The 16098-nt window shown below is 37.6% G+C and overlaps 2 protein-coding genes across 3 annotated transcripts in view; one reads left to right on the top strand and one right to left on the bottom strand.

Moving 5' to 3' along the window:
- tei (irregular chiasm C-roughest protein teiresias) overlaps positions 1 to 13044 on the bottom strand; it is a 377241-nt gene extending 364197 nt beyond the window's left edge. Inside the window, exons 1-2 of one of the 2 annotated variants that reach the window (XM_072296993.1) lie at positions 12374 to 13044; positions 11207 to 11324 (exon numbers count right to left, since the gene is read on the bottom strand). The gene's annotated coding sequence lies outside the window, so the exon portion shown is untranslated. Of the gene's footprint in view, positions 1 to 617; positions 1631 to 11206; positions 11325 to 12373 lie in introns of those variants that run through there. The other variant, XM_019055032.2, reaches the window with a different exon arrangement.
- LOC109039541 (facilitated trehalose transporter Tret1) lies at positions 1850 to 15972 on the top strand. Its single transcript, XM_019055044.2, has 9 exons — positions 1850 to 2018; positions 4427 to 4610; positions 5644 to 5782; positions 7779 to 8063; positions 9905 to 10005; positions 10748 to 10934; positions 13067 to 13263; positions 14030 to 14301; positions 15586 to 15972. Exons 2-9 carry the CDS (start codon positions 4509 to 4511, stop codon positions 15860 to 15862), a joined length of 1560 nt encoding a protein of 519 aa, XP_018910589.2. The 5' UTR covers positions 1850 to 2018; positions 4427 to 4508; the 3' UTR covers positions 15863 to 15972.
- Positions 15973 to 16098: the final 126 nt, after the last annotated feature.

Below are 16098 nucleotides of genomic sequence, written 5' to 3' on the forward strand. Positions count from 1 at the left end.
TTTAATTGACGCGTTGTGCCTGTCTGAGGACGCGGAATGGCCGTTGGAGGTCGAACCAGAAAGCAACCAGGGAAAGGATCCCTAATATTTTATATAAAGTGTTTCTCAGATCGAATGCATTGATGGTCTCAGCTTTATAGAAGTCTTCGAACTGTCATTGGCAATTGAACATTCCAATATTTGGGAAAACATACAAACATTGAATGAAAATCTCGAGAGGTGTAAATGGCCTTAGATGCTAAAGCACCGCTTTAAAATAAACTTATCTTACTACTATTACTACTACTTTCTTTCTTTCTTCTTTTTTTTTGGACATTTAGACCTATTGCGACTAAAAACAGCAAACAAACTGAATTTGCTGACGCAAATATCTTTGTTAATCTAAACATCTAACAGAGAAGTAAACGTACAGCAGTGGATAGTGATTGCAAGTATTCACGATGTCTGGAACTCTTTTAACCAGCCATAGTAAAGATACGACCAAAGATTTGTTCATCTACCACATTGGACGTCTAAATTCAATTAATGTGAACTTTTAAATATCCTAAGAATAAGCTGAAATTTAACAAAGAGCAATTCAGAGATGTATTCGTAAAGAAAGTACGTTTTTGTATTACCTCCAAAGCTATAAATAAAATAAATCAAATTGTAGAACAGATATATCATAAGCACAATAATACTCGTTTCCCGGCAAAAAATTGAATTTTAGATAAGGTTCGCTGATTCCAGAGTGATATTAGGTAAATGTATGTTTCTTGCGTCTACATTTCATCACTTTGGATCCAAAATTTTCCGTAAATCTTGACGCAAAAGATGGGTGTAAGTAGACAACATGGAACTGAAGCTTTCCGGAGGGCTAGCTTTTTGCTGATGATACCTCTTTTTACCGATTCTTTACATTTTTGAGATTCTCAGCGTTTTAAAGAATCCGGATTATTAAATACACACGCACAGTAAACCGAAAAACTAAAAAAAAATTGATTCAAAATTTAATATACATCACATATTTAATATACATCAAATATTTATATACATCACATATTTAATATACATCACATATTGTCATAATTCAGTGATTTATTCCCTTCCTCACCCTGACACAAACACACACTCACAGTCACCCACACTTACTATCGACGAGGAAAATCAACAAAAATCAACGAGCACGCCGGCAAAATAATGTAGCCTTCAAGTGAACTGTGCGGAACTATAATAATGATGATATAAATGCAAGATAGGAACCTCTAGAGGAGAGGGTAATAGCTTAATTATGGAGTTATGACGCCACTTCTTTGACCTCATCAAGAGTAGTTAAACTCTTCAACTGCATCTATGCTAACCGATTTGAGTGTCGGCAGTCTCTTGAAAAAGGTTATTCAATCAAACAAGCCGTAACCGGTAGTGGAAATCGATAAACATTTCCGAAAACTCACCGCAAACCTCACGTAAGGGCCTAATAATAAGATTTGTCGTTAAGTGCTCTCTCGTAAATAAAAAACAAAATAGGATAACTCCGTAACATCCGTAATGACGAGGAACAGTGGGTCTTTCTTCACACATCAGTTGAGTGCACCGTTCCATCGACGTCCTCTGATTGGTCCGATGTTGTGGACTCCACTCCTCTGATTGGTCGATCGTGACGCAAAAGTATCTTAAGTGAATCTCAAGCACCCAAGTCGAGACTTGTAGGCGGCTAGTTTAGCTTTTGAGAGTCTGAAGTGCGGCATCCGTTTATCTCCACATGACTTTCGAAATTGTAAATAAATACAAGAAGCCGGCATGTCATGGACTCACTCTGTTCCTTAGTGCATCTAGGCAGTCGTGAAACCGTCCGTGGATCTGGATATTTTTCTTGGTGCAGTTAAATCGTAGCTCGCTGATCGGCGATTGACTGAGCGACTCGGTCAAAAGTTAAGACTAAGTAGTGGATTTGAAAAGTTGACTGGAACGACTAGAAAACTGCAGTTACCATTATTTTCACGGATATTCTTAGGAAAATTTCGTCTTGAATATTTCTGGTAAGTCGGCATCAAAAGCTCTACACATTTTAAGAACGCCTTCAGCAGGGGAAAGGAACTTTCGTGCACGATGTTCGTTGCATTGGGTCGAAATTTCGCGGGTCATTTGCTTTAGGAATCAAGATTTTCTCGTTTCTCTAAGAGGAAAATCGGAGAAGTAACCTTCATTTGGACACACGAGAGCGCTGAACATGAAATATTTAAACTGCAAAAATCTTCTTTCAAAAGTAAATTTTTTTGAGTTGCAAACTTTAAACCCTCATGATAGCAATTGGATTCAACATTTAGGCGTTTTTCCCGCTAAATAGTTGGAAAAGGGTCTCCTCTATACGATGATGACCAATTTTTCAATTTAGAGATGTACGGCACTAGGATCTTTTTTCCCCAGAGCAATACAATTTCTTGAAAACAGTTCGAAATCGGGCAGATCTAATAGAATTGTCGGTATAAGAAATGAACACCTTAAGTTAATTTCCTTTAGAACGCTGCTCCCGAAATTTTAAAAGAATAGACTATTAAAACGGCTCTATTTGTTTCCAAAAAATTGTACTGCAAAAAAATGATAGAAACTAGACCATTTTCAGAAGAATATCGCTCATTGATGGTTTACTGTCCGATATTCACAAATTTAGACTATTTAATTCTCGTAGGTTTAAGATGAACAAAAGATACGCATTTAATTGAGAACTAATGAGAGATTATGACTGTTTATGGGGGAAAGTACCCTACTCCACGGAAGCAACATTTTTCGTAGGGCCATGTTTTTTCAGTTGAGTCGAATAATTTTATTTTGAGATTTCGATGCGCAACTCCCTCCATTGTCCGAAAGAATCAATTATGACCAATTCAGAGAAGAAAGTTGCAGTATGATCAGCAATCTTGCCCCCTGAACACGGCAGATCAAAATTTTACGCAGCTTTTCCTCAGGACCAACTTTTTTTGAACCGTAATTGTTTAGCCACTTTTGGTTTGATTTGATATGATCGGGCAATTTCGGTCCCGAAATGGTTGTGAAAGTCTCCTCGATACTTGGGTATCAATATAATAACAATGTTCAGTTATTGTGGGCAAGGTTTCCTTCCGGTCACATTGGGATTGAAATCAATTTTAAGATAAACTCTTGATCTTGACATATTTTACTTAATCGTGTTGCAACGGATACTTGTCCGTAGGCCTCCATAGAGACCTACATATAACACAACGTCTTAAAACTTCATCTGAATTATCCTTAGATTTTAAATACATACTTACAAAATTTCAAGTCAGAGAGTGGCTAAGTTTTCAGGCAAAACAAGAGAATGAATGGAGTGCATTTTGCGATTAGGAACTACAATTTCCGGTTCAATTTAAAAACAACGTACGTACCATTAGTTTCTGCACATAGGTGTTTTTATGGATGAGCCTGAAACTGTTGTTCCTAATTGCAAAATGTAGTCCAAATCGCATTATGTTTTTTGTAGTAAAGTTTATTCCGATAAATCCGTCTACCTATCAATCAATATTTTTTTTAAAATGTTGAAACCTTGCCTCGCAATTGGACCTATTTATGCTGAGAGGAACTATGTGAAAATGAATAAAACAAAAGTAATCACTTGCATACCCGTTTATCTGCATGCTACATGATTCAGTTTTATTTTATTCATTTAGACGGAGTTCCTTTCCGCATAGATACGTCGAAACGTTCTAGTTCAATGCTCTTACCGCTTAGGTGATTATCATTCCAATGTTTTGAAATAAGGAAGATTCGCATAACTGCGTATCAGTGTTTCGACGTTTGCTTTATTAGCAGTTTCGTATCTTAATCACTGTCGCATAAGATTTGATCGGATTTTCAGTGCAATATGAAGATACCGATATTTGCTCAGCCTATCATAGCGTTCAGCGTTGATATCAGGTGCGTAACTAACTAATGAATCAAAGCTGCTTCCCTCGAGGACTTTGTTTACAGAAGAATCTTTTTCTTTCTTTTTTTTAAGTTAAGGCCTATGCGTTTGTGCGTTGTTGCCGATTATTCAAGACGGATATTTTCTGATAGACGGTTAATCAAGCAGAAACAAACACTCGCATACTAGCGAAAAAAATGAAACACGATCATCTTGCAGATTTTTGCAAGAGTAATTACATACATTAGTAGAGTGGTCACTTTTTGACGGTGAAACCAACTACCTTGATTACGATATTTCGAAGGCTCGACTCTGATTTCATAGTTTTTAGAGAATGATACCTGGCATTTTTGCAAGAAATAAACCAGGAATAATACTTCACTTGGCTATGAAAAAAATATCTGAAATTTTACGGAAAAACAGTAATTCTGCCGGAAGAGGGTGTTATTGGTGTTTACGCTTCTAATTATCTTGAAGATCTACTGATTATTCTGCATTGTTTTATTTACTTTTGTATCTTTCCAGATAAAACAGACGAAGAGTGAACTGATCGAACTACGCACCGGAAATATATTATTTCAACGAGTTGTAAGGTAATAAATTCAGAATGTGTAACAAGACAGAGCCATCTAAAAGTCTCGATGTTCCGGGAAATGATGCAAAGCCAAGTTTTCAGTATAAAAACCCTGGAAAATCAGCATTTGCACAGGTTAGTGATTTTACAAAGTATATAAAAAACTAAAAAATTGCATAAAAATGAGTTTTGCACTAGTTCCCTGAAGCCAATGAAAAAGAAAGCAAGAAAATTAATGATCAAGAGGAAAAACAAATAGCTGCGCGCGTGAATTTATACTCATTGCCCGCTTTAACGTCAAATTGATGTTAAAAAAAAAAAAAAAAAATTTAAAAACTTGCTGTCTCACAAATTAAATAATACAAATCAGTTTCAATGAATTCACGCGGCTCACTGGTTATGGAAATGTTTCAGAGTGCATTTTACAGAATTTTTTAATTATTCACAATTGTGAAAAATTGAAATCGACAATTACAAGAGAAAAAAATTGTCATATTGACAGACGCGTGAAAAAAAAATATTGATTTTCAAATAATATTAATATTAAGATGTTCATTATCATGTTAAATTTTCTGTTCATGTAAATGTTTTTCAACTTAGCTGTACGCAATGTTTAGTTCTCTGAATTACAGTTCAATTTTTGTCCTATAATCCTCGTGTAATTTTCTAAAGAAAGCCTCAATGAAAAATACACATCTCCCAAGCCCCATTAGTCACTTGATATGCGTAAATTAATATTAAATATGAAATTTTGCGATCCCCGGAATCATGTAAATCACAGTATCGTGCGTTATTAAAAGATGCATCAATCAAGGAGATTTTCCTCCTCTTCTTTCATTATTATGTAGTTACGTTAAAACTATGTGTCCTTCCTAGTTTCTATGCCGAAAAGTCATTTTTAATTTAAGAGAAATGCTACCATGAGAATTCCTTTTCCTCTTCGAGCGCAACATTGGAAATGATTTCGCTTAGGTCTATTTGCATTCTTACGTGCACGGTGTACTTCCAGGTGGGAGTGCACTATCACGAATTGTGTGCACCCACTCCAGTTTTCGAGAAGTCAAGTGGCGGAATATTAATGACAACGTACAAAATGATGTCATTTTGCAAGTTATATTCATGAATACTTGTAAATAGAATCAGCAGAAATGATTTTTGAACGTTGCAGATTTTGGCGATCATAATGCAAAACTGGCTGCTCATTGAGATCGGACTGGAAATGGCCATGCCTGTCATAGTCCTGGGAGCACTTCATAATAACCCCGCAGCGGCCCTCAATTTAAATGATGATGAGGCGTCTTGGTTTGGTAAGAGGCATATTAAAATGTAAATAAGACGTGAGGATAGATAATGGTGTCTAGGATCCTTGATCACGCTCATTCCTTGATTTCCCCCTGATTTTTAAGAGCTCATTCCCTTGAGAGATACCGAAGTTTTCTCCCACTTCCCTGGAATTTTCTGGGGAAAAGAGTATAATTATCTCGAATTCCAGACATGAAGATAATTTTTTTTAATCTTTCAGCCAATCCTCTGGCGCACACTCAAATTTCAATTTCCAAAAGCGTTCCTGATGTTTACATTATCTGGCCAATGTAAGCTTCTCTATCATGATAATTTGATGATTCAAATATGTCATTCAAGAGGTCAAGAATGGCGGCTTAGGAGCATTTACATAAACCAGGGGTCGATTAAGTTCCCTGCTTTCCAAAATTCCGCGCAGGCCGAAAAAGTACTTCCACAAAAAGTGATAACCATTTTTTTTCAAGCCATCAGATTTTTTGGTCGACCGGTGGGAAGAAAATTATAAAGTGGGAGGAAGAGAGGCTTAATCAACGCTTATTGTACCATTTCTTTGTCGGACGTCGACCAAAAAGAAAAGAGGAAAAAACCTGACGACTTTTCACAATTTTCGCGTGATCGGGAACATCATTGACTCCTGACATAAACCTTAATGACAATAGGTAGGGACTGAACATTTCCGCAAAATTTGAAAACGAAATGGTTTCTGGGCGGTAAAAGAAGAGATTCCCTTTTTCTAGAACAGATTCCCTGTTTTTTCTCTAATTTTTCCCGTCATTTTTCATTCCCTGATGCATCCCAGTTTATCCCCGTCTAGACATCATGGATATCTCGGAAGAATAACGGCAGAATTTGAAGTGTTTACATTTATTTACCCGTGCAAAATTGGCGGTGAAAATCTTGCAACGTCGCAAATTAAGTTATGAATGTTTTTTACTTAACCGTCGACGAAGATAAAATGTGTAACCACGCACACGCTACAGTGTAATAGGCGGCAATCGTTATCTTCCCCCATTAAGCCGAAGCGATACTGTAGAAGGCGCTCAGAGCAACTATTCCACCACAAAAGTATTGCACAGTATCAGACGAAAATGAAGGCGCCTTGGAGTTCGTAAATTGACTCCTGTATGTGTCCAAAACTTTACACTTGTTTTCTCAAAACAACGGTTTTTTACCTCCCGGTACAGATTCTACCTTTATCTATCCTTATACCTTTATCTTGTATCTACCTTTTCTCAGACTTTACTGGATGGAATTTCAAAAACTTTTTATTCGTTCTCTTTCAATTTTTCTCTCTACCTAAAAAGGAGAAAAGTTGCTCCGATTACGTTTTAAGAAAGGAAAAATCCATGGGCCTTTGACTTAAATTTTTTGAAAAACTCAATTCAGATTTTTGAATTTTCAAAAACCCGCTTGTCTAAAGCCAGAAAAAAGTCTGATGAATCAAGCAGAAGTATTTGAAAATCTATCCGGCAGAATTTGAAAAACGTGTACCTTAGCATCAGTGAATTTTACATTGTGAAGACAGAGACTCAAGACTCCCTTTAAGATGTACCATACTTTCCTCCCGTGAATGCAAACCTCATAGAGGTTCCTAATAAAGAAACAAATTTAAACACCTTCGGATAGGAGTTCTTGATTTTCATCCCTCATTGCTAACTAGAGTCCCTTTATAGAGAGAGTTGAGAAAACGCGGCTTATGGATGTCACAAACGGGAATAAAGACTACACAAATCGGACGTTTTTTGTAATATTTGATCAACCCTATTCCCGAATTCCTGTCTCCGTTCCCTCTCTCATTTCATTTCTTACTCGCCGTACCCCCAATTCCCCGGTCCATTCCGGTTTATAATAATCGTTGCAAGTGGTGAAAGCGTAATCTTTATTCCCGTTTGTGACACTGCGAAGCCCTGAAATACGGGAACCAATCGGAAATGGATTCGCATTGTCTTTACTCTCAGCATAAAGGGACTCTACGCTGAACTTTGGCTGTGTGTTGTGCAGGAAGTATCCCGGACTTCTTTCACCCGATCGGGAGTCTAACGTCAGGGCTGCTCCAGGAGAAGTTCGGGCGCAAAGGGGCCGTCATGATGATCAACATCCCTATTTTCATCGGTTGGATGACCCTGTACTTTGCCAAGTCGGTCTACATGCTCTACGCGGTTTCGGTTATCATGGGACTCTGCACGGGACTCGCCGAAGCCCCCCTCCACGCTTACATCGGTGAGATCGCGGAGCCGCGCATGAGAGGCACCCTGTCCACCATCTCCACGTCGTGCTGCATTATAGGTGAATATGCTCAGCCGCACAGTGGAGCGAACTAATAGAAAAGCTCGGACATGGGATTTTTTATCTCAAATTTTTATCATTATTTTGTCACAAGTTCAATTTCAAAGGGTGTTTCTGAAGGGAAATTTTACGAAAAACCCAATGAAACCACCCTTAAATTTTTTTGTTTCATATTTTCGAAAATATAAGCTTTCAAAGTCTCCAGATTTTGTCCGAGTTCTCCTATTGATTCGGTCCAGTGTGAGCCATTTCAAAAGTGGATATGCTCAGCCATACAGTAGAGCGAACTAGTAGAAGAGGTTGGGCGTGGAATTTTTGGCTAAAATCTCGAATTTGTATGATTATTCTGTCAGAAATTCAATTTCAAAGGGTGTTTCTGAAGAGAAATTCACGAAAAACCCAATGAGACCACGCTTAAACTTTTTTGTTTCGTATTTTCGAAAATATAAGCTTTCAAAGTTCCAGATTTTGTCGACTTCTCCTATTGACTCGGTCCAGTGTGAGCCATTTCAAAAGTGATATGCTCAGCCATACAGTAGAGCGAACTAGTAGAAGAGGTTGGGCGTGGAATTTTTGGCTAAAATCTCGAATTTGTATGATTATTCTGTCAGAAATTCAATTTCAAAGGGTGTTTCTGAAGAGAAATATCACGAAAAACCCAATGAGACCACGCTTAAACTTTTTCGTTTCGTATTTTCGAAAATATAAGCTTTCAAAGTTCCCAGATTTTGTCCGACTTCTCCTATTGACTCGGTCCAGTGTGAGCCGTTTCAAAACACTGTGAACAGGTTCCTTGTGGCGGGAAACGCATTTCAATAAAATTTTTATGGAAAGAAAATGGAAAGAATATGGAAAGAATGAAATACAAAAAAATGCCAGCCAAGTTTGCCTGAAGGCCGTGTATTGTAATACTAACGATAAGTCGTCGTTCCCCACACCAGAGAACGTAACTCTATTCAAAGATTGCAAAATAGACGCAAAAAATTCAATTATTTTCAAAAATGCACCTGCGCAATTTCTGTCTAAATTTTTTCTGATTTTTGCATGAGATCAGATGGAAAATCAGTGAAATTTTTAGTTGGAAATGCCCAAGAATCTCCTGTTGAAATGCAATTTGAGAGTGGGAATTTGGCAACATTGGGGAACGACAAAATTTCATGAAGTGCAGCCAGAGAAGAAGGATTCAAGATATCCCCCCCCCCCCCCCCCCTACTGGAAAACCAAGGAAAACATTAGGGTTCGAGATTTTCAGGACTTTCTACCCCTAGACCGTCTCTTGTGAAAAATTTTTGATCATGGACACTCTTCCCATGAAAAATTACTTGCTCCGACACTAAATAAAAATAATTGTATACTTTAACGAGATAAAAACATAATGCCAACCACCTTGTTCTTAGTGGAGTTTATGCTCCCAGTACCTAAGTACTTCACTTCTCTCACTTCACATTACCTATCCTACTTACATACATCCCTGATGTGCCACTCAGAATATTAAAATGAACATCTAATGCTCCAATACAGTTGCTATGTTGCTTAAATTATCACTTTTAAAATCATATTGTAAAAGGTACATTTTTCCCACTCTGTGGCCCCTAAAATACCAGTTTTGTGCTGACAGCTCAAAATCTTTTCGTGTAAATTACCTCGAGTATTCCATAAAAAGTTCACTCTTTATGGGATAACTCACAAATGCACGTTGATCAGAGAGAAGTAGGTGCATCAACTTACAAAGACACTCAGGTCGGCAGGAAATGCATAAGAAAAATATTTTAATTTTTCGCCTGCCTTGCATATTATTCTTTCCGGAACATCTTTAGACTTCTCCATATATTATTTTACAGGTGTTTCACTTATGTACTTGCTCGGCTATCTATTTGAATGGAAAACTGTTGCTTTGATTAGCAGTTCGTGCTCTGTTATCACCTTCTTAATGATGACGCAGGTAAGAAATCCCCAATATACAATCACCTGAATGATAGTTAAGCCATAAGATTTCAAGTTCAAGTTGGAATTTAATTTACATCAGAAAGACGTATGATATTTTAATGATTTAATGTGCTTCGTACTAGATGGCCTTACAAACAGGAATATGCCCTTGTTGTTTGTAAAAGAAGAAGAAAAATGTAAAAATTTCTCTGGTAATAGATAGCAAAATGCAGAAGCATGCATCTATTCAGATTATGATTAGCTTACCATTTTGATCAATTTTTTTAAGTCAAAATTACATCATATTATTCTTGTACAAATTTATCATTTTAGTGTAATTTGAGTTGCAGAAAGGTTATTTCTGGTTAAATTTTTCCGTTTTGCATTATTCTTAACTACTACATTACTTACCTCAAAGTTCATCTGAAAAATTTCTGAAATTTGCATCACACTGAAATATGTTGGGAATCATATTCAAGATTTTACATAGGAAAATCTTGAAATGACTCTAAGAGTTCTCAGGTGAAATCTTCACGTGCCTTGCTTCAAGATATTAACTTGATATGTACTTTTGAATTTTTAAAAAGTTCTTAGATCGAATTTGTAAATACAGGGAATATAAAAATTTGATATTAATATCAGGGATTTTGAAAAGATGTCTTAGAAAGCAGAAGTTATTGATCGATTGACTATCAAATTGTTCCACTAAGTACCATGATACCAATTTATATGCATGCCTTTGTTGCTTTGATCCTTAGTTGCCCGAGTCTCCCACATGGCTGATAGTCAGGGGTCGGTTGGACGAGGCAAGGAAATCCCTGTGCTGGCTGAGAGGATGGGTAACTGCAGATGAGGCTGAGCCAGAATTCCAAGCTTTGGTCAATTACACGAGGAACTCTGCTGGCCTAAGTAGACAGGACTCAACGAATTCAACCGTAGACGATGGTAAATGTCCATTATAATCCAGCAAAAGTGGTTTTCTAGTCTAGCAATTAGATTTCATCAACAGTGTACAACCTTATACATCAACAGTGATGTTGATGTTTGAGGTCGTATTTAAGATTATTGGCAAAAAAAGAAAAAAGAAAAAAATTATTCTGGGGTTTGTAGGCGAACCGAAATTTTCACTGCCTAGGGTGGGTGGGAGTAGCCAAACTTTTTTTCCAGCCTTACAGGATTAGTGAGGAGGCAATATTGTATTCAAGCAAGATACTTACACTAAAATGTAAGGCGATGATACTTCCTCATATGCAGAGCCGCCGTAACGACGAACCATGGCAGCTGTTACCGACAAATTCTTTCAAGTCCCGCATGAAATCAGACATAGATCTGTCTCTGTGAAAAGATGAGTATACAAGATAAGTGTTAAAATAAATGATACAGACATGACAGCTGCTTTTACAGCAAAGCTTCGTAATCTGCGACACCCAATCGCCGTGCCATTGCCCCCAATAAAAATATGGTGCTCGCTCAATTATTAAAATAATTTCTCACTGCGCAGTGCCAGTTACTTACTCTAGGTATAATGTAAAATTATTAGAGCAGAGTCATTGCATGTTGAGACAAAAGTTAAGTATTATTTATGTTACCACTCATCAGTGGTGCCATCTGACTGTGTGTATTAGCCTGTTGAGTGGTGCTGATTTAGAGCAAATCAGAGATTGACATTTGTCTCAACATACAATGACTCTGCTCTAAAGTAGCGCATACTTAATGCCTAAACAGTCCTCCTGCTTGAGAGAGTCCTAAATATGCTGCTATGGAAAAAATAGATCTGACCGAAAGAGGGTCAATGTTCATCAATCTTAACATTTAGTGTGAATGTTCATGGCAGCCTTCGGGTATCTAGTTTTGGTTATCTGTCCACAGATAGATCAACTCTTCTATTTCTCTTCGCTAACAATAAAAGCCTAGCTAAAAGGCTTCAAGGAACATTTATTCCATCTTGATATCAATCTTTGAGGGATATCTAACACCTTAGGCATGAAATTAACCATTTTTAAGGCATCGATCATCATAAGGAAATCAAACTTTGGCAGGCCCCTTGTAGACACTACTCAAAAGATTAGACTCTGAATTTGACTGCAACCTTCCATAGTCTTATTTGTGGGCATGAATTATTCTATGTCTCAGCTATGAAGACCCTTTTTCAAGTGACTAAGAGTATAGATAAACTGGTGACACGCTGACGTTCAAACACATTTGAAGAAGGTAGACCACTACACGACAAATGAATCCCCAGTGATAAATAATCATTCAATTGACTAATGGACCAAAATGAAAGGTTTGAAGCTTCCTGGAATTTGAAAGCCTCAATAATTTTGAACGGTACTGTGCTAATGAAACTGCTAGGAGGAATAAATAAACTATCAGTGAGAACTTACTGATATTTTGAGAGCACACCTCGAGGTGTCGACTTGCACTCATGAACATTGAACGAAGGAACACAGAATTTAACATTCTTTGGTGGAATATGATTAAGATTGGTAAATGAAAACTACTTCGCACTATTAGAAACAGTAAAGAACCTCGAGAAACTTTAAATATTTATGTATTCAAAGGACGATTCACAACACTCACGAGAAGACGAGGAACCACGTTTGTTTACATCTTCTTTATCAAAACAACGCGAATGAAAGCTTCGTCGAAACTCGCACTCCCATTGGTTCCCGCCAATTCCAGTGGCGCGCTTGGCAAAATATATAAATTGACGCGCCAATATTCAAATTAGCGGGGAGTCCACTCGTTGCGCGCAAGCGAATAATCGGCCCCGAAACAAGACTTTTATTCGGTTGTTTTAGGTCGCACGATGTCAGGGACCATGAAGTGGGGAATTGACCCGAAGGCATCCGAATTTTATGATCTTAAAGTCCCCCTAGCGCCCTTGGAAGGTGAACGGAGGGGGGGGGGGGGGTCACCTCGCAATTATGCGACCACTTGATGCGCAATTTTGCACTAAATAAATCGAATCCGAATCAATTTTGTTTTTTCGTGAATAAATCGGATCAATTTACTACATATTTGTAGTTTTTCTTGATTCACCAGCAGTTAAAGACGATGTGTGTTTTATTTTCCAGATGGACCACTCGTCAGGAAAGATGGCTTTTTAACGCAGCAATTCAAAGAGCTAATGAACAAAAAGACATTCCGACCCCTCCGTATGGTCTTTACCTTGTTCATCATTTGCTTCTTTGGTTATGTCGGAGGTATCAGGCCCTACTTCATTAATGAGCTCAAAAAGCTAGAATCGCCAATCGATCCTAAACTATTTTTGGTAAGTGCATCTCCCTGGTCTTTTTACATAATACTGAAATTCATTTCTGCTCAGGTTTTTAAAAAATGGAATTTAAATCAATGAGGAGCTTTAGATATTTTAATGCAACTAATTAACAACCCTTTAACCGATAGCTTACAGAAAAGCTACTTGTCGAAAAGTAATCAGTTACACATTTAAATACTTGATGCATCAAATACTAAGTGTACGAATTTGTTTTAAATCTCTCGATTAATCATCTACGATGAGAAGAAAAATTGAAAATTGTTTAGATAAATACAGTAACTGATAAACAAGGAAGTACTATATTAGTACCCGTGCGAGCATGTATCGCTACGATAATTTAACCTAGAGTACCTGTAAAGGGAGAGTATGGACATGTCGAAAATTCTGAAGTTAGGTGATGGAGCTCTTGGACCTCAAAAGGGTAGGCAATCTATGAATTCAAATTATCCAGAGTGATTTATAATCACAATTGTTGGGAACTGTCGTTGGTAAAGCACGTATTTGACTTGATTTTTGCATAAACTTACTCATTTTTGCGGAAGAATGCTTACTTATGAATTTTCTTGTCCATTTTCCTTTGATATTGGAGTCTAAAGACTGACAGTGACATTTTTCGTTTTCAAAGGTTACCTACCCTTTTTGGCCCTAAGAGCTACATATTTCGAGTTGTCCATACTCTCCCTATACAGGTTCTCTAATTTAACCTCCTCAAATGCAAACCCTTCAAATGCACTTACGAAGAACTGTATTTGCTTCTTAGACGATGGGCACCGGTTGGCTCTTCCTGGGCGCGATGATAAACGTGGCGTTCCTGCGTCGATTCGGCAAGAGGAGGATTGCCATTTTCTCGCATGCCTTAGGGGGCGTGGCTATAGCAGGAGTCGGAATCTACGCTACCTTCCTGCAAGGTCTGACTCAGTATCCTCTGCGTGTGTGGGTCCCAATCGCCTTATGGACCGTCGTCAACTTCCTCAATGGCCTCAGTACTGTCACCCTGCCGTGGCAGATCGTTTGCGAAGTTTTCCCACCTTTGTAAGTAGTTTCATCCCGCTGAGTAATAACAATCCACCCTGCGCCGTAGTAAGACTCACTAAGAAAAAACTATGGCGAAAAATACCATGATAGTGATTTTATATAAGAGCCCTTTGTTGATAGTAATCATAACCAATGATAGGGGTACTTTTACCATTACATGATAATTTTACTAGCGTTAAGGTAAAATTATCACTCAATTGTAAAAATACCACCACTTTTGGGTTATAGCTGCTATGAGTTTAGAGTCCCTTTGGATGATCGTTTTAACCATTGCATTTTCTTGGCGGGACTCGGGAGACTCCTGAAGAATTCAGATTTTGGGGAAACCTCGAAGCCCCTGTCCCCAGAGGCAGTTTGTTTTTCAAAATTTAAATTAGAAAACCGATTTTTAAGCCTATGGAATTTAGTGTTAAATTTCCTCAGGGTTCAATATTACGATCTTTAGTTATCAAGTAATGAGTAAGATGTTTACTCTTTAAAAGGGCGGCTGCTATTTTGCACCTGCTAGTGTCCTGTGAAACATTTAAACGCAATCATTATTTGGGGGAGGAGGGAAGGGGTTCACTGCTCCAATCAGGGATCGGGCTGTAACCTCGTGCAGTTAAGATGTTGAGGTCGACCCAAAAGCATGATTTAGTTATCTCTTATCTGCGTATAAGCCAGCGCTATAAAACGCCTTCAAATCGCAAAGTAGGTAATTTTACTAGCAATGGAGCATAGCGCTTATACATACCATGGCATATTAGGGTAGATACCGTTTAAGTATTATGAGAATCACTTACGACGGGGGTCTGAGCTTGGCTCACACAGTGTTACGGGGGAAGGAGGGTTATGCCCAGACTTACATAAGCCTCTCATTTCAAAATAAAATAATATTTTCATATGAAAATAATGTTTCAGCAACTTTTTAGTTTTTCTGCTGTATTTTTTTTGTAAAAAAAAAATTGGTGGGGGGAGGTGTCAAGCAAGGCTCACGAAATTCAAAAGGTGGTGAGAGGTTGGATTACGGGTAGCTTATAGAGGAGAGAACATACATTTAATGGATGACCTCCATCTTCATGTTTAGATCCTATATTTGTAATAAACACAAAAAAACGAAAATTAAATTTAAAAAAATCAGAATTGCACTTTTAGAAAGTAAAATTGACTTTTCTTCTCAGGTATTCAATGAAATTTTTGACTATTCAGCTGCTGCATAGTTATGTAAAACAATAATTCTGATACTTTCAACTTCAGACCTCGTTATGGCAATAGATGACCCTTAATGTTCCTCTTTTCCAGGAGCCGTGGTACAGCGACAGGCCTATCGGCCGCTTGGGCGCATCTCGTGTTGTCCGTTCATGTAAAGTTGTATCTCTACGTCGAGGCGTGGATTGGTTTCAATGGGATAATGTATCTCTACGGAATCTGTACATTGCTCGGATCAACCTACCATTACTTCTGCTTACCGGAGACGGAAGGGAAATCACTGGAACAGATCGAATCCTACTTCACCAAAAAGCATGACAAGAAGGAAAAATTCTCCATGGGAAAAAGTGTTCAAAAAGGAGATCCATAAATAAAGAATTCGGTTCTTGCTATCGATCTGTGATATTTTCAAAGTAATTTAAGTTTTGTACATAGTTTTATTGAGTAGTTTGATCTAATAAAATATTTTTTACTTCTGCACATTCATATGTTTTTGTTGTTTGACAGAGAAGCTTGAATTTGAACCACATACATGATTCCTCTTGATATTATAATATTTATATTACGTTTTGCAATAGGGAACTACAATTTTTTACTCATCCGTAA

Source organism: Bemisia tabaci, chromosome 1 (assembly GCF_918797505.1).
Source record: "Bemisia tabaci chromosome 1, PGI_BMITA_v3".
Taxonomy (NCBI): domain Eukaryota; kingdom Metazoa; phylum Arthropoda; class Insecta; order Hemiptera; family Aleyrodidae; genus Bemisia; species Bemisia tabaci.

Bases quoted from the DNA above. Each gene is read 5' to 3' on its own strand.
- LOC109039541 (XM_019055044.2), top strand. From the start codon at position 4,509: ATGTGTAACAAGACAGAGCCATCTAAAAGTCTCGATGTTCCGGGAAAT. The intron at 10,935-13,066 runs GTAAATGTCCAT...TTTATTTTCCAG, and splicing joins GAATTCAACCGTAGACGATG to ATGGACCACTCGTCAGGAAA. The intron at 13,264-14,029 runs GTAAGTGCATCT...TTTGCTTCTTAG, and splicing joins TCGATCCTAAACTATTTTTG to ACGATGGGCACCGGTTGGCT.